The sequence below is a fragment of the Neospora caninum genome, chromosome Ia (assembly GCF_000208865.1).
Source record: "Neospora caninum Liverpool complete genome, chromosome Ia".
In the NCBI taxonomy this organism is placed as follows: Eukaryota; Apicomplexa; class Conoidasida; order Eucoccidiorida; family Sarcocystidae; genus Neospora; species Neospora caninum.
The window spans coordinates 1237096-1257811 of NC_018385.1; the positions used below are offsets into that span (position 1 = coordinate 1237096).

Genomic DNA, 20716 nt, shown 5'->3' on the forward strand with positions numbered 1-20716 from the left:
GCAAGTGAGCGTTTTCAGCCTCGCAACCGATTTTTCCCCGCAGGACAATTTCCACTGTAGGTAGTAACCGTTGAGGGATCTTGTTCCGATTCTTGCGATGTTCCGAACGGAAAACTTTTTTTGAAGGGAAATAGTTTCAAGAGCTTCTGGAGCATGGTACATGGTCGGGCGTTCGATCGCTGGGCACAATGACCGAAAACCAGCTGCATTCAATCGGGATATCGTCTCCCGGTTTCCGCTGCTCAAGGGATTTTAACAGTTCACTAAACACGGCAAGAGAGATACGAGGTTTCCAACCAGAGCCGCCTCCAACTGTGCAACATACCGGCTCTCTCACGTCAGTCCTTGCGATTTCAAAACAGACACACTGCTCTTCACCTCCCCCTTACACCCTGTCAGGAGAGTAATGAAAACCAGATGCGACTGCCGGACTTTTTCTGTACACATACGCGTGTATATTTCGTGCCTTGCGACGCCTGCGCTCATTCGGTGCAAAGATGCTAGTTTCCAATCGGTTCTCTGTGGACGCGTGTGTTATTCACAAATTTAAAAAATCAGTTTTCCACGGTTTCAGGGAAGGAATAAGAGTATGCAAGAAATTTCACGAACTACCACACGAACCTCACGACACCAACAATGTAACTTAAAATTATATACCGGAGTCCCATCTCCCACTTCTCTGAAGCAACAGAAAGCGGCTGCCGTCACAATCTGCCGCTTGTTCTAAGCCAAACATCGTGTGAGATGGAAGCGAGGATGCATGCGTGGTGACGGTGAGAGGATGGCCTTGACGTTTATCGGCCTTCCACTTTTAAGCTTCGCGAGGGATCCGCTGCAACCTGGCTGTTAGATTCATGCGGGTCAGGAGCGCGTTTGGCCGTGTTGATATTGCGCGGCACTAACAAACAATGCGGCCGGTTTGTTTGAGCTAAATGCGGTGAAAGTGCACAACGAGCAGGATACGGGATCGTCTTTCAGTGGTGCTGTTGTTGCCGAGGACAATGCCCCATGCGTCCTCGCAATCGTTCTGAAGATCTGCCTGTCTCTCTTTGGCACCAATAGACTGCTCCCAACCAAGTGTTGCAGATGTAGGCGAACAACTGAAGTCTCAAAATTCTCTCTTCCTGTGTGTTTCGTTCCAGTTACAGGATATACGGGTTCTCCCTGTGTGTGCGGTAACAAAAAACGGTTGCAGCGGTAAAACAACTGGACTCTGTGCCGCGTTGTCGGAGAAAATGACACACACAAAAGCGGACGTTTCTTGTTTCGCTGCTCGGATTCCCTGTCCGTGGGAACGGATGTCAGTGCGGTGTCCGCGTGGACTTTGCGGATTTTGCGTATCTTCATTACTTGCTTTCTTTCTCGAAGATTTCGTTCATCGCCTGGTGCAGGCTCACAATGACCGAGTGGGACACAGGATTCTTTTCGACGCATTGCGGTGGAGTGCGCTGTACAAACAGAAAAAGCCAGACAAAGATACCAAAAAATGGACAACGGGTACGGTGAAAAGCAAGGAAACGCTCGTCACGCTTCTCCGCGATTTCCACATTAATAAATACTCGCCAAAAACCGAAAAACGAAATCGCTGCAAACATGCGTTTTCTGCTGCGGCAGGTGCCCCGCATTTCCCGTTTCCAGCGCTTCGTCTGGTACAATAAACCGCTCTAGATAAAATTTCACTTTACCACCCTTTCGAAAATGCCTCTGAAAAAACGTGGTAAAGACACGCCCGTGAGAGAAGAAATGGAGTCCACTGCTGTGATTCCGGCCACACAGACGACCCTCTGCGCTCTGTCGACACCTTGCTTTCACTGCTTACCTTCAGGTAGAGAAGTGTATCCACGAAATTGTGGATCAAAAACCAGATCTTTCCGGGGCTGATTTCGTCATAACGCGTCACATGCTTGAACGTGCCAGTGACACGAAGATCCATCAAGTACTGGTTCTGATTGCGCACTTTGGCCTTGACTTCGCGTTTTTGCTTCGGATCCCAGTAGCGCATCCAGGTGTAGGCGCACGGCAGTTCTGCACTCATCGTTTCCGGATAGAACGGCGTGGACGGTCCAACGCAGTCCTGCAGTTCTGCGAGAGACTTGAAATCTGAGTCGGACCGGCAACAGATGGCTGTGAATGGCGAGCGAATCTTGCCGCTTCGGATCAGCCGTTGATACAGCGTAAAGAACTCAGACGCCTCGCGGTTCACGCATCGGTCCTTGCTTCCCGTGCGCTTCTCCGACTCCTCCCTGTCCTTCTTCTCGCGAGGGAAGGATGTGTGGGAGAACGGTACCTCGACTTCGGCAGACGCGTTCGATTCCCGGTTCGCCAAGAGAGTCCCCGCAGCTCGCAAGCACCGCACAGAAGTCAGGAAGGCCTGCGGAGACAGAGAACAGTGAAGGGCGGTGAGAACCCGCGTGTGGCCAGCACGGACCATCGAAACCGTCCGTTCCCCCCAAGTCCCCTGCGTAGACTCCTGAGAATCGCTGGCCGCCTCTGGGGGCATGGACCTCGCGGACCTACGCTGCGGCGCAGATCCACTGCGTGACACGACACGCGAGCCTGGCGAACTTCGACACCCCATCCGTTTTTTGCCGTAGCATCACGCGAGACTCGCACACACACCGGCGACCAAACTCGACACTAGAGCAGTACCGCCCCCGGTTTTCGCCGCGGGGAAAGTTGCAAAACACAAACGCCAGAATAAACCTTACCATTTCGTTGTACGCTTGGATCGCCTGCTCCATCTCATCGGGGAGAAGGGCCATGAACGGCCGGAACTGGGGAACGTCGTGCGCCGTTTTCTCTGTCACGACCAGCGCTCCCCTCTGGAAGCCGGACTCTTGTCGGACATGCGCCATCGTTCTTTCGTGGCGCAACTTGTGACGCAGCAACTGACCTGAGGTAACGGTCTGCTGGCAAATGCATGTGGCCAGGAAGTGCAGCAGGAGCGCCTCGCGCGCCTTTTCGCTCTTCAGCTCCGCTAGGCGTTCCTCAAGGAGGCCTGCAGACACATGCACGAGATAGAAAAGAAGCCGAAACAGTCCTCCGCGGCGAGAGGGAACCAGAACGGGTCTCTACTCGGCTAGCTAACCAGGTTTTGTCTTTCTTCGAGGCGCCGACGTCTGTAAAAACTCTCCACGGCGAAGGGGCGGGCAACGCGTCACACCACAGACACAAAGCGAAGGCACCCGAAATAGGTGGATTTCCCGTGCAGATGCGACCAATGCGGAGTAGCAGACCAACAGGTCTGAGACTGGTGTCTGATGTAACCCAGCGCGCGGGGGGGTGGGGGGGGGGGAACGAATGGACATTTCTCAGAGAATCCGCCGAAATACGGAGAGCAACACCAGGAAACACGCGCAACTCAACTGCACGCAAAAAAGTGAACTCGAGGGCGTCGCAGAGCGACCCTGCGTGGGGCTGACACGACCCTGGTCGGTGTCGCCTTCCACCTTGGCCAGAAACACTCCTGTCGTTTCTCCGCGGTGGCGACATTCACATATCGAACTGCCTACACCTCTTTTAAACTCTTCAAGAAGCGTTCCCGACTCGACGCTTGAAAACAAAACGCGACAGGAAAAGGCTGCAGATACTGGAAATGCGGCGAGACTGCCCACGAACCCGCGAAAGGCGCAAACGGGTGCTGACCTGAGAAGAGAAGAAAATGCAGAAGAAAACCTGCCGTCTCTTGCTGATAACTCAACTCGACCATATGACCCCACACACTGATGCCGTGGCCGAAGCCGTCCTCGATGCGGCCGTCGTGCAAGAGGCCCAGGCGCTGCAACAAGTCCGTCATAAACCTGAGAACAGAACGGGGAGGGGCGTCGAACAGTGAGACAGAGGCATAAAGAGGTGCCGAGCCAAGAAGGCTTCTTCGCGACTCCAGGAAAAAAGCCTTTCTGGGCATTTTAGACAGAATCCGAGCCCCTCCGGGCCGATCCGGAGGACGCAGGGAGTTCTAACTCGATCCGCCGAACTGTTCGGACCCAAAAAACACCCCCGCTCTCGCGTGCAGCAAGCAGTCCGGACGAAAAACCCCGAGGTCGAAGCGAGGGCGCGAACAAAAAGTGTGCGGGACTTCTCCAACAGAAACGGAAGAAGCCTCCACACTCCTGGGCCTTTCTGGAGCTTCTTCTGGCGCAGCGGCGAAAGCCCGCACCACCCGCGAGCAGCAAAGAAACAAATGAGGAAGGGAACTGAGACAGGAACTCGCATGCAGCGACACCGGAAAACATGCAAAAAGCCGTCCTCAGAAGCAAAGACAAGACCCGTGAGCAGGCCGCCTGTGACCGAGCGCGGCCGACGTCTGCAGACGCATAGCTCTGAGAAAGCAGTCGCAAATCCCGAGTTTTTTCTGCCCCATTCACTTTCCGTCCCTCCGCATGAACTTGACGTTGACGGGAAGCCCAAGTCGACGTTTCCGGTCTTGTCCGTGTCTTTTCCCGGCTGAGTCGCTCAGAAAGGGACAGCGGCAAGCCCCAAGCGATATAGGTTGCAGCTTCGCATTTTTAGCGTCACTTTTGCCTTCGAGACTGCGTTTTCTCCACGAGACCACAGGCGTGTCGCGTTTCGCTCGCGCGTCTCTGACGCACCTGAACTGGAACCTGACGTAGAGGCGCAGATTCTCCTCGTACGCCACGCTCGGCCGCGTGTTGTCCTTCGACACCGCGAAGAGAGGATACAGATACAGACGCAAGAGCGCCGCCTCCCACTTCTCTACCGTCGCCGCATTGAGGACGTCTCCTTCCACAGCCAGCCTCTCCAGTTGCTCGTGGTAGCGGAGCGTTCGGAGAGCTGCGGCAATCCCGAAAATGCACAAAAAACGGGGAAATGCACATAGCGAAGCCTTCTGTTTGCAGTGGCGATGCAATCCCCGACAAAGAGGAAACGCCAGGAGACCCTGTCCACTAGCGATTGCCGACGACAGCTCTCGTTCAGACCAGCCCTTCTCCCTCCTGTGTCGCTTTCCTCGGCCTTTGGGTTGGTCTTTAGAGGCGGACACACGTACAGGGAAGGCATCCCGACCCCCGTCCTCTCTGCTATACCCTTTCTCTCCCTGGCTGCTACAGATGCCTCGCTGCTCCGGCCTGTATCCCACCTCAGGTGTCTCTATGCGTTTATAATTGAATGCAATACAGATATATATTTATATACCCATATGTATCAATATACACGGTAGATCTGGTCAGATATGGATAAGCACTTTGCGTCGGAGAACGTACTGAGCATCGGAGAGACGGGGAAGTCTCCACCAAAGATCGGGAGGCGCGCTTCGAGGAGTCGATTGATTTTGCTGAAGGGAACTTCCCAGAAAAGAATGTACCCTGCCGCATCGTATCCACGACGGCCGGCACGACCGCCCGACTGAGGAAAGAACAAAACACCACGCATCTCCATCGATCCACACTTCTCCCTGCAAACACACTGACATCTCCATATCTATGTCGATTTCTCTCTCTCCATTTAAATAGTTGTAGATAACGGAACACGCATGGGGGAAATGCTCATCATTATGGGAACCGTGCAGGCCAACGTTTGCGGAGGTATCCCCTTGCTCGTGAGAGGGATCCGAGAAAAAGAGTCTTTCTCGCGGGGCCGAGATGATCAGGACTTCTTCCTCGACGGCGACAGCAAACGCCGACGACACGAGCGACTTCAGAAGAGGATATGATGAAGGTGGGTGAAACGCCCGATCCTCTCTCGCTCTGTCGCTTTTACACATGTTCTCGCACATCACGTCAGTCTACCTGGTTCGATCTTCCGGCGCCTCTCCCCTCTTTTATCCTGACTCGCACCTCTCGCTGGCCGTTCCCTCTTTCTCTCTCCTCTTTGTCTCCTCAAACTCTTATCTCCGCCATCCTTCCTTCTCTCCATGCACACACTGTACAAGTAGGTAACCTGCCTATACCCTCTGTAGTCCGCACACCGCGTCGCTCTTGCGCCTCCCCACCTCTCCCTCGCCCCGGCTCTGTGTGGTGGAATCTTGCCGCCGGCTGTTCTCCGGGCAACACTGTCGAGGAGCGTACCTGTTTAAACATTGTGGGAGTTAGCATGAAGGAGTCGCCGGCAAAGACCGACGTTCGGCACGGCATGTTCATCCCGAGAGCGAGCGCGTTGCTGCAAATGCAAATGCGCAAGTACCCAATCCGGAAAAGAATGTCCACGGCTTCTCTGAACGCCTTCGGCAAACCGTTGTCGTACACGCCGATGCCTCGCCGCAGCGCCTCCACCAACAGACGATCCGTCGCCGAAACTGCCCGACCTGCAAAGGAATCGCATGCACATACGCGAAGTCAGTCCAATCAAGCACGAGCTAAGGGTTTATACACATAGATGCGTGTGTGGACACATCAGTGCATACGTAAACCCACTGATGCATACCTATATCTGCACATGCATATACGTATATACATAAGCATATATATACGCATTGATACATGTCTAATTACATATATATATATATGTATATGCGCAGACATAAATACGTAAATGTAAATATGTATGCAGGCGTATATTTTTGCGAGGTGAAGATGCACACTACTGTGTGTGTAATCTCGATATTTATTCGCGGCAAGTAAGTCTCCCTGTTCTGTGAGGCGCGAGCCGCCGTGACGGGGCACGGCGCCGAAAGTTTTTCAGTTTGCCTCGAGGCTGTGGAAGAGACACTTACGTTTCACGCGTTCAATGATGTCTTTAATGTCGTCGAAGTTGGTGCCCATCGCCTTCAGAGACGCGAAGGAGAATTCCGGATCGATTTCCTCGGCAATGTCGATGGGTGGCGGGGGGACGCCTTCGTCCTCCAGGGATCCTGTCTCGTTCTTTCCCAAGCCCTGAGCCTCACGCTGTTGCCACGACAGACCGCGCATCTTTTCCTCCATCTCTCTTTGCGCCAGAGCCGCCTGACAAAAGTTTGGTCCGGAGACGGCACACAAATCAAACTGCCCATGGAGACGGCTCCACACTTGCACAGCGAACACGCATGTGCATGCATAGCGGTATGTAGGTGTCTCCCCACACATTCATGTGTACATACATATACGTGCATAGAGATGTACGTGTAGATGCATGTGTGAATACAGACAGAAAAGGGTCAAGGAAAGGAGGCCTCTTGGCCCGCTCATCATCCAGCCTCTGTAGATGCGCAGATGTCTCTAGACATGCAAATACACCTAAATAAACATATCTCAAAATGGATGCATGCAGCCACACACACATCCACACATACACATCCACATACACATGCATATATATATATATATATATCGAGATGCATGCCGAGATCAGCGGCGAAAGGTGTGTACGGAGTACGGAAAGAATGCATGTGTTCTGGGACAGCGAGGCACAGCAAGGCTTTGCAGGCCGCACCTGATACTGTTCCATGCGCTTCTTGTTGGCCAGACGCGTGCGGTAGGCAGCCTCTTCGGTACCGTAGTACTTGTCCAGCTGAAGCTGCTTCAGACGCTTCGTCATGGACAAAACCATCTGACGAATTTCTTGCCGGTGGAAATTGAAAATTAGACAAGGCAGCAACTCCGCCGCGTCGAGCTGTCGGCAGAGCGCAATCAAGTTCTGCGGCCACAAAAGAAGAAGCCCAGAGAGCATGCGAGGAAAAGGTAAAAACAGAAACAGGGGAGAAGGACGAAAAAAGGGTCGAACGAGACAAAGGAAGCGATGCAAGAAGAGAATATGGAAGAGAACAAGAAAGAGAACAAGGGAGAGAAGAAGGAGCGACGCGGGAAACGGCAAGAGTCAAGAAAGACACCAGCGATTTCCGACTGCGGAGAGTGGCGCGTCGTTCTCCTCTTACATCGGGGTCGAGGTACGCTTTCCAGAACTCCGTTTCCTCCATCACCGATTCCAGGTAGTTGGATTTTTCGTCCTTTTCGTCTGTTTTCCTGGCCTCGGCCTTCTTGGCCTCGGTCCTTCCGGCGGTGAGGGCCTTGGCGATTGCACCAGCCATGGGCGTCTCGACGTTCTCGAAGAACGCAAGTTGCTTTGTCCACGACGTCGCTGGATCATCCTGCAGCGCCTGCTGGAACTCCGCAAACTGCTCGCCGCTCATTTCTTCTCTCTGCACGAGGTCCACGAGGGCTTGGCGAAGGGTGTTCCAGTACCATCTGCGCCCAAAAAGCACACACGCCAGACGTCATCGCCGAGGGTCCCCACCGGTTTGGCGCTCAGGGAGATTCCGGAGACACAGCACACGGCGGGCACTTAGCGGCGCGCGTGTAAAGGGGAGCGTGCGGGAACGGGCTCGGTCCCCCTTTGCACAGCACGAAGATCCTCTTTTGCCTCAGTCGCCCAGAGCAGGTTGGAGAGCGAGAGCATTGACAGGGCGCCGCGAGGCATGGCGAGAGGGCGAACGAACATGTCGAAGCAAAGGCAACGCAGGCAACGCCGCACGGAACGGCCAAAACATGCGTTTAGGGGATTCGAAAAGAAACCCAGAACACTGAAAGGCGGGAGGCAGCTCGCGTTAGGTCTGTCTCTCTTTTCTGTCGGGACAACATCTGGCGACTGTCTGAACACTCAGCGCTGAGGAGGCCTTCGCCGGATGGGAGCCTCCGTGCCTGCTTGAATCTTTTGCCTGCACAGCCTCTCCTTTCCCGGCCGAATAGGTTGACCGGTGGGGGGGGGGGAGGGGGGAAAACTCACCTGTACTGTTTCTTCGTGATGGCCGAGCAGCCTTCAAAGTAGAATTCAGGGAAGAACTGCTCCGAGAAGGGATGTTTCTCCCCGAGCAGAGAGCGAATCAACAAATACACGTTCAAGCCGTCGTTAGGCGGGACGTAAAAGTCGCTGGCAAGACCTCCAAGTTTCACCTGAACGAGCGGAGAGCCCCACAGCCCACGGAAAAATTGATGATTCCGGGGCGCACACTTCTAGACGTGTGTGCTTGTGTGCTCCCGGCACCGCCCGCCGCAACCGCGGAAACGAAGCGTTGCCTTGACCGAGACTGAGAAGAGCCTGCGCCGAAAGGCACCTGACCGTCCCTTCCCTCAGTGCCCGTCAGGGCCTTTCCGGTGGCGGTTGTCCACTCGCAACGCCTGCGCCTCTGACGCTCGCGCGTCGACAAAACGCAGTTTTACGACACACGAAAAAAAGGACCGGTCACCCAACCTAGTCTGCCCAATTTGGAAAACCCAGAAGAGGCGAAGATCCCCAAGCGCACCCGAGAATGTATATATATATATATATATATATACATATAATATACACATATCCATATAATAATTATATAGAGATAAGATGTACATGCATATAAATACAGATGCGTATTGATAGATAGATATAGATATAGATATAGATATATAGATATATATATATATATATATAGATAGATAGATAGATAGATAGATAGATATAGATATAGATAGATATAGATAGATATAGAGAGATAGATAGATATAGATAGATAGATATACATAGATATAGATAGATAGATATACATAGATATAGATAGATATAGATACATAGATATAGATAGATATAGATAGATATGGATAGATACAGATAGATATGGAGATGAGGCACGGCCTGACCGCGTCCCCAGGCGAGTGAACTGGACACGAACGAGAGCCGTGTTCTCACCTTGTCGTAGTGGACGGAGCAAACCGGGTTCAGAGGCAGGAGTTTCTTCTCGTGGTAGAGAACCATGTGAAGATCCGAGAAACGCTCCTTGTAGTCAATGTGTGTGATGGGCGTGCTCGGATTCGCCGACCGCATCCAGTGCAAAAAGGAATCAGGATTTCCCACCTGACACAAAGCACATATGGCCCCTCGTGCATGCACCAATGTCTTACGCATTTACATGCATGCATCCAAATGCGTATCTACACTGAATTTACTAACTCCACATATACATATATATACGTATACATATATATATATATATGATGTATATGTGTAGTTGGGCAACACACCGGGGACATACCGCCGTCTCACCTCTGGCACAGCGCCACGAATCTTATCGTGGACGCAAGACAGAGAGTCGATAAAGAGACTCCCGCGCGCATTTGCCTCGGGGCCAGTGCACACGTGCAGGAGCTTGAAGTTCCAGGCGCGGATGAAACACCTCACAAACAGACCGAACACGCCATCTGCCTGTATATATATATATATATATATCTTTGTGTATGTATTCGCGAGAACGCGAGCGCCTTGTGTCCCCCTAGTTTCGCAGCGACACGTATAGTCTCCTGCTCGCCACTTTATCCCAAAGCGTTGACGCGTGCAGTGTCCGCAGCCTCTCCCAAACGGGTGAAGCGCTCGGAACGACAACCAAGACTTCCTCTCCTCCTACGTAGACGCAAAGCCTCACCACCCATACAGATACAAGGTTTGCACGTCTGCACAATGTCTGCCGCATCTCGCGTTAAATCAAAAGCTATTTAGGCGCGTGCCCGGAGAACGATAAACACTCAAGGGGACTGTGCACACGTCTGGGACTCGCGAGGCCTTTCGTAAGGAGCGCGCGGAGTAAACGTGTGCTTTCCGTCTTTCCTAGCTCTGGCGATGGAGCGTACCGTCGCCGACATGGCTAGGAAGGGACAGGGAAGAAGCTTAACGAGACGTTCCCACTGAGAGCCTCCTTCTTCTTCGCTGATGCAGTGGATTTCGTCGAGGATGACGTAGCGCAGATTCAAGTTCCACCGCGCAAACGCGCCGCTCATCAGCAGCATCTCCAAAATGTGAGGGAGCGTCACGATGACCTGCAGAGACACGCGCGAAGCGCGAGAGCATGCGAGCGAACGATCCCACAGGCACAAAACGGAGGCGCGTCCACAAACACCCCACCGCGCACGACGCCTCCAGAATTCTTTGCGTCCCCACAACTGTCCACTCTCAGCATCCGCTACTTTCAATCTCCTTTCGTAGTCACCTCCATAAATAAATACGTGCACAATCATATATATATATATATACATATGTAGAGGTGTATATGATGTATGCCTTTGCAGATCTGTTTCTCCAGCTGTATGCGACTCTGGATCTCTGTGTTCACGGATCTGAGTCGCCCCGAGCGCACCCGAGCGCTCGCTTCTTCCGAGAGGCCTCTCTTCAAGACGCCTCAAAGGCCTGACGGAGCGCAGGCTTGGGGGGAGGGTGGTCGTGGGGGGGGGGGGGGGGAGGAGCACTTCGTGTTAGGAATGGACGCGCTTGCACTGGGATCGTCGAACAAAGACGGAAAATGAACAGATAGAACACTACAGAGAGAGTCGGAGAGCGAGAACGCTACAGACGAAGAGAAAGAGGGGTGCTGGAGAGAGGAACAAAGACCGCCTAAATGACGCTAGAGAGCGAAGATGTAGAGATACGAGATGCGCGGGCAAAGAGGTGCGCGGTCGCTTACTTGGGCGTTAAGAGGAGGTTCTGAGTTTTGGCGCTCGACAAAGTTTGCAGCGAGGTATTTCCTCGATCCGCTTGCGGAGTAAGTCTTGCTCGAGAAACGCCCATGAACTTCGGCGTAAACCTGTGGTGAAAAACCCAGCACATCGAACCCATCCTCGCAGCAACGGAGATCCACACTCAGAGGAGAGAAACGTCCTCACCCGGACCCACCAAACGCTCCGGAACCTACACATGTACATATATATATATATATATATATATATATATATATGGAATTCCAGCTATGTATTTTCGTTATCCATTCAAAAATACGCTCACAAAAATACCTATATAAATACGTACATACAAGCAGAATATGTATATATATATATATATATATATATGTATATATATATGTGTATATATGTACCTGATCAGCAAGGGCTTTGCTGGGGGAGACGTAGACGATGACGGCATCGTTGTCGATGGCCTTTTCGCCCCGCATGGGGCAGCGGAGGACGAGTTCCATGGCGTAGAAGCAAATGAAGGTTTTCCCACTGGAGGTGGGGGCTGTGACGAAGACGCTTTCGCGGCGATCGATGAGGTCCAGAAGGCGCACCTGCACGCGCGCGAGACAACCCAGAGACGCGCCGGTGTCCAACGCCCCTTTCTCCGATGTGCGCAGAGCAATCCGAAGCTCCCGGAACGCCGCGCGAACTTTGGAGCGAACTCCCGATACCCGATGGTGGACGGAGACCACGAGCGAGGAAACATGCGGCGGCATGCAAACGGGAAGGGACTCGCGCAGCAAGCGTGCTCTTCTCAGGGGTTCTGTTGCGCGTCCGCTGCGCCGTTTTCCGGTTCGCGTTCTCCGGAAACGGTTGCCTTGCCTGCCAGTAGTCGGGCGTGAAGAGCACGCGAGGATCTTTCTTCGTCCGCGACCCTGTCGTTCTCTGGAAATCGCCTCCCATGAATCGCAGCTGCACCAACGCCTCCTGGAAACAAAACGCCGCGGATTCCCCCGACCGAACACAAATCTCTCCACGAGCCGACCTACAAGTCCGGAGGTGTATACATGGCGAGCGACAGGCCCGACCGCAGAGGATCGGACAAAACAAAATCCGAAGGACACCCCGTAGGCGCATATGGAAAAACCGTCGTCCGAAGACAGAGAGTGCGACACACAGTCTCTGAGAGGCACGGAAGGAGAGACCGAGCAAGCGACAGAGGCCGATACATGTATATATACATACATATATATACATACATATATATACATACATATATACATATATATATACATATATACATACATATATACATATATATATATATATATACATATATATATATATATGTATATATATATATATATACATATATATATATATATATATATACATATACATATATATATATATATACATATACATATATATATATATATATATATACATATACATATATATATATATATATATACATATATATATACATATATATATATATATGGAGAAAAACGTTTTCAGGGTGTGAGACGGAGATCGGACGCGCGCGTGTCCCTTACAGATCCCTTCTTGACGCGGAAATCGAAGAGCATGGCCCGAGAGACGCGGTGTACATCCAGAGCTGCAAGACTCTCTTTCTTCGCTTTGCTCTCCGCAGCCGCATTTGCGCCTTTCCCTTTCTTCGCGTCAGCCTTGTCCTGCACGAAACGCGAAAGCGCGGCACGCCGACTCAAACCGCTGTGCCGTTCTGTCTAGACTCGCCAGGCGATGCGCGGGATGCGATCTTCGACGCATGCATCACAAGTGTGCAGAACGCGATTCATGCAGTCGGCACGGCCCTTGGCATTCCGGTTTTTTCAGGAGTCTGTGGAAGCGTTAGGAGAGCACGGGTTCGAAGTGTGACTCGAATGCCCGGTTTTGGCGTACCTTTCCTTTCTTCTCCTTGCCTTTTCCGCCTTTCCCTCCGCCAGCAAGAAGCATCTGCTGCTCTGTTTTCTCGACTTCCTGCTCCTTCAACGCGTCCAGGTAGGCCAGGCGTTCCACCTTCCATTCCTCGAAGAGGCGCTCCGCCGCCTGGTTGAATCCGAGGGAGAAGAGCGACCGCTGGATGTCCTCGATTTCCTTCCCCTCGAGCTCTCCCTTGAACATCCGGAAGGCCTCCACGTTAATGCGGAACAAGGCATTAAACAGCTTCTGCATCTCTGCAAAATGCGCTCTGCACACAGGTGGAGAGACACAGCGCCCAGAACGCTCGGTGCCTCGACCCACCGACGTCGCCCCAGAAAAGACGCAAGGACATCAAGACACAAAACGAACTCCCACACGTTTGCGGTCAAAGGCACACCAAAGACGCAGCTCTGGAGACACGCATTCAAATTCATATATATATATATATATATACATACATACATACATACATACATACATTCGCCCCTGCATAAATACATACATGCATGCACATAGGCATATATCTATCATATGCATCTCTACAGATTTCCAGAGGAGCACGAACGCAAATACGCGTTGGTATTTAGAGGTCGTGTTTGGTGTGTACTCACTTGGAATCGATGCACTCTTTGCGGAAGCCGGAGAAGGCGTCTGTGGCGAGTTTCTGCACTTTCATAATGAAGCTTCGCTGCGCGTCGCGCATCTTGAGGAGCTGCGTGACGTACGGGAAGCCGAGAATCAGCGACATGCGGCGACTCGGACCCACTAGGACGTCGAGGAGCAGCGCCAAAAGGTTCGCTGCGCTCAGGCTGTACGTACAGCCTGCGTAGGAGAAAGAAGACTGCAGCGACGAGCGGCTCGACAGCGCATTGTACTCCGCGCAGAGCGCCTCCACCTGGCACGCAGCACACGGGGGAACACGGCGACTGAAGCCCGACCGCGGGAAGAAACGAGAGAGAGGAGGACAGCGACGCAGGAGGCAGGCAAACTCCGGACGGGACAGAAGCGCGCCAAACGAAAAGACGACCGTGTGTTGCCGAACAAACAGCGCTTTCTTCCTGTCGAAGAACGGGACGGCGAGAGCCGCCCAGCAGCAGGGTCAGATGCAGAGGAAGGCAAAGAATTTCTCCAGGCCACCTGCCGGGAAGCAGACAGGGGGACGCCGCTAGCCGTTGATCGCCTGTTCCGTGCATGCGGCAGACTCTATAAAGCCGCACGTTTTCTTGGAAGAACGTACCCTTTTTTCGAGGTCGGCGAGACGTTCCGCGTCGAGGTTTTGGACCTTTTTCTGCTGGACGCCTGCGTTTTTCATGCGAATCAAGTCGGCTTTCTTGAGCGGCTTCGTCTCCTCCTTCCCCGCCTTCGCAGCTGTCGGCTTGGCCTTTTTGTCCTTTTCGGTCTTCTTGCCTTTTGGCGCGCCGCGCCCGTCTGCGGCGCGCTCCGCCTCCTCTCGCTCCTGCGCTTCCTGGTCGATCTTGATCCACGGATGACTGTCGTCGTACGCCCCCGAAATCGGCAGATGCAGCGGGTACGGGCACAGACTCTTCGCCTTACGCCGAATGGTCACCTGCAGCTGCTGCTTTCTGCAGAAAAGGGAGAACATTCCACGCAAAGCGTGGAAATGAACCGCCAGATTCGCCTACGGAAACGCGCGGGCGCCGCCCGTGCACTCCCCTTCAAAACGCGGAAGCGACGCCTCCGACGCGCTGGAGGGAGACCCAGCAAGCACGGGGTGTACTATACACCTGAACCGGCGGAAAGGCCAAAATGGAGAACTTGGAAACAGGCACATCTTTTCCGACACCGTGGCGACGGCTCGTGGAGGAATAGCCAGCGCTGAAAGACGGAACACATTCCTGACTAAAAAGACCCGAGGTTTGAATCCTCGACAAGGACGAGACGGCCGACCACAGGAGACAGGGACTGGGTGTATTTGCAGCGAGGCATGTAGGTCAAAGTGTGTCTTGAGTTGAGCACACGCCTCGCATCAACAGGCGCGGCGGAATCTACAAAACGCGCATGAACTGCAGAGGGAAAAGACCACGGTAACCGGAGAGTCGTTGGAACGGGCGTTTCCCTATGCAACACATCGGCGTGACGCCGGAACACCATTCAGGTGTACAGGCGCCTCTGCGAGCGTACGCCTCATATGCCAGGAGGGGGAAATGCGGCCGCTTGCTTCGTAGAGAGTTGAGGTTTACAGTGAAAGGCGTGAAAGGCGGCGTTCCCCAGGCTTTCTCCCCGCATGTGTCTTTCCTCACCGTTTACGCTCCAGCATGTCCAGGTGCTTCCGCTTCTGTTCGCCGTTCATGTGCTCCATCTTCTGGAGTTCGCGCTCCGGCGGCGTGTACTCCTGGCTGTTCAGGTAGCACATTTGCTGCAGACGAAAGACACGCAAAAGAGCCCTCGAACCGAGAAATGGCCGCGCAAACCAACCAGGCAGAAAGAGCGAAAGACAGGAAGACCCGCACACCCTGCTGGCCCAGAGCACGCGCGAAAGGCACAATGAGCTGGAGCGCTGGAGAGGACAAGGCAGAAGACAGACGGGCGCATTGTCCTTGGGAACGTCGCGGGTAAAGAGAAGAGAGGAAACAAACGGAATTCGTGGAAACTGGTAGGCATCCGAGTGTGGACACAAAATGGAACACACGAACCCAGATGCAAGAAGCCGGTCTGAATACGAACCCCGCGACGGCTCAAAGGGTCGTTGCAGAGACAAACGGTCACCAGACCTTCCCGAGTATACTTTTCTTTTCTCTGATCAAAACTCAAGCAGCTTCTCTGGTTCCCAGCCGAGCTCCCACAACTGCGCAAGAGCGGCACGACAACGCCTGGCGCCACGTGCCGGAGAATCGCCTTCTGTCCACCCCCGCGCTTTCCCTCTTTTCGCGCCTTCTCCGATTTTCCTACCAGTTTTGCGAAGTCGAGGGCCCCGTCGGGGGGCGGCTCCGTGAACGTGTCGTTTGCAGCTTCTTCAACCCGGTCAATCAGTTCTTCGCGTTCTTGATCGCTTTCGGATTCTCGCTCGGCCTCTTCACTGTCGCCTTCTCTGCGGATCTTCAGTTCGCGCCTGCGCAGCTCCGCGGAAGTCTCCAGCGAGGTCGCCGGCGCATGCGGCAAGGCGCCCTCGGGCCCCGCAGCGCGGAACTTCCGCAGGAAACTGTTGTGGAGCGCCAGCAGATGAGCGGAAGGCTCCACGTCCTCCGCCTCGTCCTGCTCAGGCGCGTCGGCGAGGGGCAAAGGCAGCGCCTCCAGCTGAGATGCGAGAGGCTGCAAATCGATCGGGAAGAGCGGTTGGAGAAACAGCGGAACTGCGGACGGATGTGACGCAACGACGGCTTGCCAGGACCCGTCCAGAATCTCAACGCCCCTCGCCGTCAACCCAAAGAAGGACGCCGGCAAACTCCTGCACACAATCGAAGCACGTCAACAGACAACAGAGACGCATGGAGACACGTGGGGAGACACTGAGGAGAAGAAGAGAAGAAGAGCAGAAGAGACGGAGGAAGGACGGGGGGAATGAGTGGGGAAGGCAGCCAGGCTGGCGAAAGGCGGGGAAACGGAAAAACAACAGACGAGCTCCTGTCAGCGGGGAAGATGGGCCGGAGACTCGCGGACGCGTGAGGCGAAGGAGACTGCCGTGTCCGAGAGCGCATGATGACGGCGGGGGGTAGACGTGTTCCAGAAGAGCGTCGTAAGGAGTCCGATGGAAAGAAGAGAAGGGAGAGGAAGAAACGAAGTGACAGGAAGGGCTGAGGACGGGGAAAGGTACTGTAGAGGCAGGGCAATGCGTGGAGAGCCCAGAACACAGAAAAAGCGACTTGAGGAGAGGGACCGCCCTGAAGGCACGGCAAAAGTAAACACGGACGTCTCTTTCACGCGCCGTTGCCTACCAGTCTGAGGAGGTTCGAGCGAAGTCGCACGCGTAAGCCATGACTGTGAAGAACAGTTTCCCGTCGAAGAAGTCCGCGATTTCCTCGGGAATGAGGATCGATTTCTGCAGCTCCTCTGCGATCTCCTGGGGGGACGCGCGCGCACAGCGCAGGAACAGGAAACGGGAGAGTTGCGAGGTTGGACGGATGGACGGGAAACTAACACGTGAAACGAGCAGAACGACGAGGGAGAAAACGCGGAACGGCCACGAGAAACAGAAACGAGAACATCACTCGATCGAGAAGAGGTAAACTTGTGTGTGTGTGAACGTGCGCCCAGTCGTGCACAGAAAACAGCGAGAGGCGCAGGGACAACAGAACGGAGGAATGTCGACAAACACGCCACAGGCAGAAGTGAGTGGTGTGAAGCGCATCCCCAGAGACAGGCAGGCTGCTCACGGTCGACGAGGTGTACAGAGAACGGAGCTGCCGAAGCGTCTTGGTGGCCTCGGTGGTGTACAACTTCAGCGGCGCGTAGAGGTACTCAGTGATGAACGGCGCCTTCGAGGACACGGTGTAGTGACTCCTAAAAAGCGGGGGATAAAAAGATGGGATTGCGTGAGTGCGCGTCACGTCTTGTCTCTCGTGCATTCCCAGTCACGGCGAAACGCAAACCTCCAGTGAAAGCAAACGATGGACAGGCCGCAACCGGAGCGATCAAGACCACCCGCGACGTCCCGACCTACAGCCAGGCACGCCCTCTCTCTCCTCGAGCTTCTCCGTTGGTGGCACGTTTCTTTACCGAGCTGTGAGTTTTCCGCTCGTCTTCCCCGCCTGGTCCTCTGCTTCCCTCCGGTTGCCGTCTTCTCCCTCCTGGTTGCGGTTCACCCCTCTATTCCTCATTTTGTTTGTCTGTCCTTCCCCCAGCCGTCTTCCCTTTTTTCTCTATGTGCTTTCGTTCCGCTGGTCCCCCTGGATGCTCAGCGGCCTGCATCGTTCACGACGGCCATACCTTTCGCGGATAGACAGTTCGCCCATGACCGTCGCAGTCATGAGGAACATTTTCCCGATGGCGAGGAACTGTTTGATTTGCTCTTTGCCTTCGTCTTCCTCGTCCTCTCCGTCGTCCTCTTCTGCAGCGATGGCGCGCAAAAAGACGCAGAATTTTTCCGCCAGCAGCTGTCGCAGCCCGCCGCCCTCGCCGAGCTTTCGGACCTCCTCGAGCAGCTGCTTTTCTTCCTCCTTCTCCTTCTCGATCTCTTCCTCGTCCTTTTCGGGCAGCAGCAGGCCGCCGTACACCTCGAGAGCCCGCAACATGAGCTCGCGAGCGTGGAACTCCTCGATGGCGTCTTGTTTCTCGCCTTGCTTGTCCGCTCTCTCGGTCTCCGCCTCCGCGCCGCCCGAACGGTTCTCTGCGAGGTCTCTGTCTTCGGCCTCGGCTGCCTCCTTCCGTCTCTCTTCGTCGGCCTTGCGTCTCCTCTCCAGCTGGACCCAGAGCGCGCCGGCGACGGTGGGCGCAATGGCTAGGCAGTACGCCTTGGTCTTCTTGTAGACGCAGTCGTGCATGAGCGCCACATGCAAATTGCGCGACAACGACGAGAGCATGAGCGACTGAAGCAGGTACGAGACCCAGGCCCGACCGCGGTTTCCCACATTCTTCCTCGCCTCTTCCTGCAGCGCAACGACCTCCGTCGGCATCCCTCCGGGCAGCTTCCACAGCGCCCGGCGCGCACTCTCCCCCGTCCCCTCTTCCTCCTCTTCCTCTTCCTCCTCCTCTTCCTCTTCTTCGTCCTCTGTGTCGCCCGTTTCCTCGGGCGAGAAGTGGATGTCGTCGATGAGGAGGAAGGTGGGGTGTTTCCGTTTCATGAGGCTGCGCCAGTCGCCTGAAAACCAGTCGTCGACGACGGTGAAGTCGATCTTCATGACGCTCAAGTAGAGGAGGAGCTGCTCGCGGATCAGGAGAAACATCGCGGGGACGGCGTCGCGGGAGTCGCCCACCGCGACGTCTTCAAAGACGCGGAAGAAGACGAGGTGGAAAATCGCGCCCGCGGAGACGAGCGACAGGAGCTGCTTCTCGATCAAGTGGATGTATAGCAGCGGCTGAATGCCTTGCTCGACGTCCAGGTCCACGTAGTTCTTCCGTAAGAGATGGAGGATGAGCGAGTCGCCGTGGACGAAGAACAGGTAGCTGCCGCCCAACTCGGTCATCACCTCCCCGCGGGTCTGCGGGAGCAACGCCGCCCACCAACTCAGCATGCGCAGCGGCGCCTCGAGCTCGTCCTCCTCCACCATGCTGACTGCCGCTACGCCTTCCGCGTAGAATTCCTCATCGCCGAGGGCGCCGTCGCCTCGGCCGGCGCTTTTGCCTTCAGGGCCGGCGTCGCGCAAATCGTCTCTGCTCTTTTCGGCGCCTGCAGCGTCGTTCACTGTTCCGACCGCGTCTGTCTTGCTCGCCACGCGGCCTTCGTGCTCTTCGGCTAGGCACTCCTCCTTCGTCGGCTTCAGCTTGCCGGCGAACGCCGCGGCACCTTCGAGCGACGCCATCGGGTCACTCATGCCGCGCCCGAGGCGGGGCCGGTCTCCGTCTCGCATCGTTCTCCGCAATGGATTTTGGGGCGAAACGCCGGATGGCGCGCGAGATGGGGACGCGAAGTGAGGCGCAGCGCGACAGGGGACAGAGAACGCACGCGCAGACAGACGAGAGAAGGAAGCGGGGGAGAAGAGGAAAACGGACAGAGGGAGGGCGGAAGACTGATCAGAGGGAAGAAGACGGCAGGTGAAAATACCTGAGGCGGCAGGCGAAAGGCGGAGAGAGAGGCCTACAAACAGAGACGAGAAGACGCGCGAAGAAGATTCGCCGTCGAAGAAAGCGACTCTAGAAAGAGACAAGGGGGCGAGCGAGGCACGGAGGCACGGTCAGCCAGGTCGGGGGACAAGGAGACGGGGGGAAGAAGGGCGGAGTCAAAGAAGAGAACGAGACACACGAAGACGCAGTCGCCAGAGTGGGGCCAACAGCCGAGATTGGTGAGCGAGGCCACGGGGCCGCGGAGCCAAGAGAAAGAAGACCTACGGTGGAGAGCAGCATGCAAAGCAAAAGACTCGACCAGAGAGAGTCGTTCTGGGTCGGCGGGTGACACGATGTATCTCTGAAAAGGCAGAACAACTTGAGGGAGGAACAGGGTTGAGACAAGCGCCGTACTGCCGGAAGGCCACTTTTGGGACTGCCGACGGCGAGGGACAGCAGCGGCAGAAGAGAAGCAGGTGGTGGGTGGAGCGTGCGAAATCGAGGCGAGGCGCGATGCGCGAAGAAACGGGGAATGTTTGCCAAGGGCTCTGCGCTTGCATCTAAAGCCCCCGTGGTGAGAAAGAATCCGGCGGCTGGCGTTGTGGGGCAGGAGCGGTGAGCACAGCACGAGGCCAGGAAAAGTGCATGCGAGGTCACAGAACCACGAACAAAACGGGAAAGAAGTCTTCTGGTCAACTGAGAGGCGCAGCGTGAAGATGGCACAAAGACAAGACGTTTTGCGCAGCCAAAAAACAGGACATCACCGGCGAAGC

General features: G+C 54.7%; 1 protein-coding gene across 1 annotated transcript; it reads right to left on the reverse strand.

Annotated features, from left to right (window-relative positions):
- Nucleotides 1-1346: 1346 nt before the first annotated feature.
- Nucleotides 1347-19750, reverse strand: NCLIV_001370 (putative DEAD/DEAH box helicase; the record flags this gene model as incomplete). The annotated part of the gene is made up of 24 exons (XM_003879633.1): nucleotides 1347-1448; nucleotides 1820-2371; nucleotides 2709-2998; nucleotides 3646-3800; nucleotides 4593-4794; nucleotides 5223-5364; nucleotides 6027-6262; nucleotides 6671-6899; nucleotides 7366-7569; nucleotides 7808-8117; nucleotides 8656-8822; nucleotides 9592-9756; nucleotides 10527-10712; nucleotides 11354-11473; nucleotides 11762-11950; nucleotides 12899-13036; nucleotides 13266-13554; nucleotides 13898-14181; nucleotides 14524-14869; nucleotides 15548-15663; nucleotides 16197-16692; nucleotides 17180-17304; nucleotides 17618-17744; nucleotides 18171-19750. The coding sequence occupies 24 exons, from the start codon at nucleotides 19748-19750 to the stop codon at nucleotides 1347-1349; spliced, it is 6750 nt and encodes a 2249-aa protein (XP_003879682.1).
- Nucleotides 19751-20716: the final 966 nt, after the last annotated feature.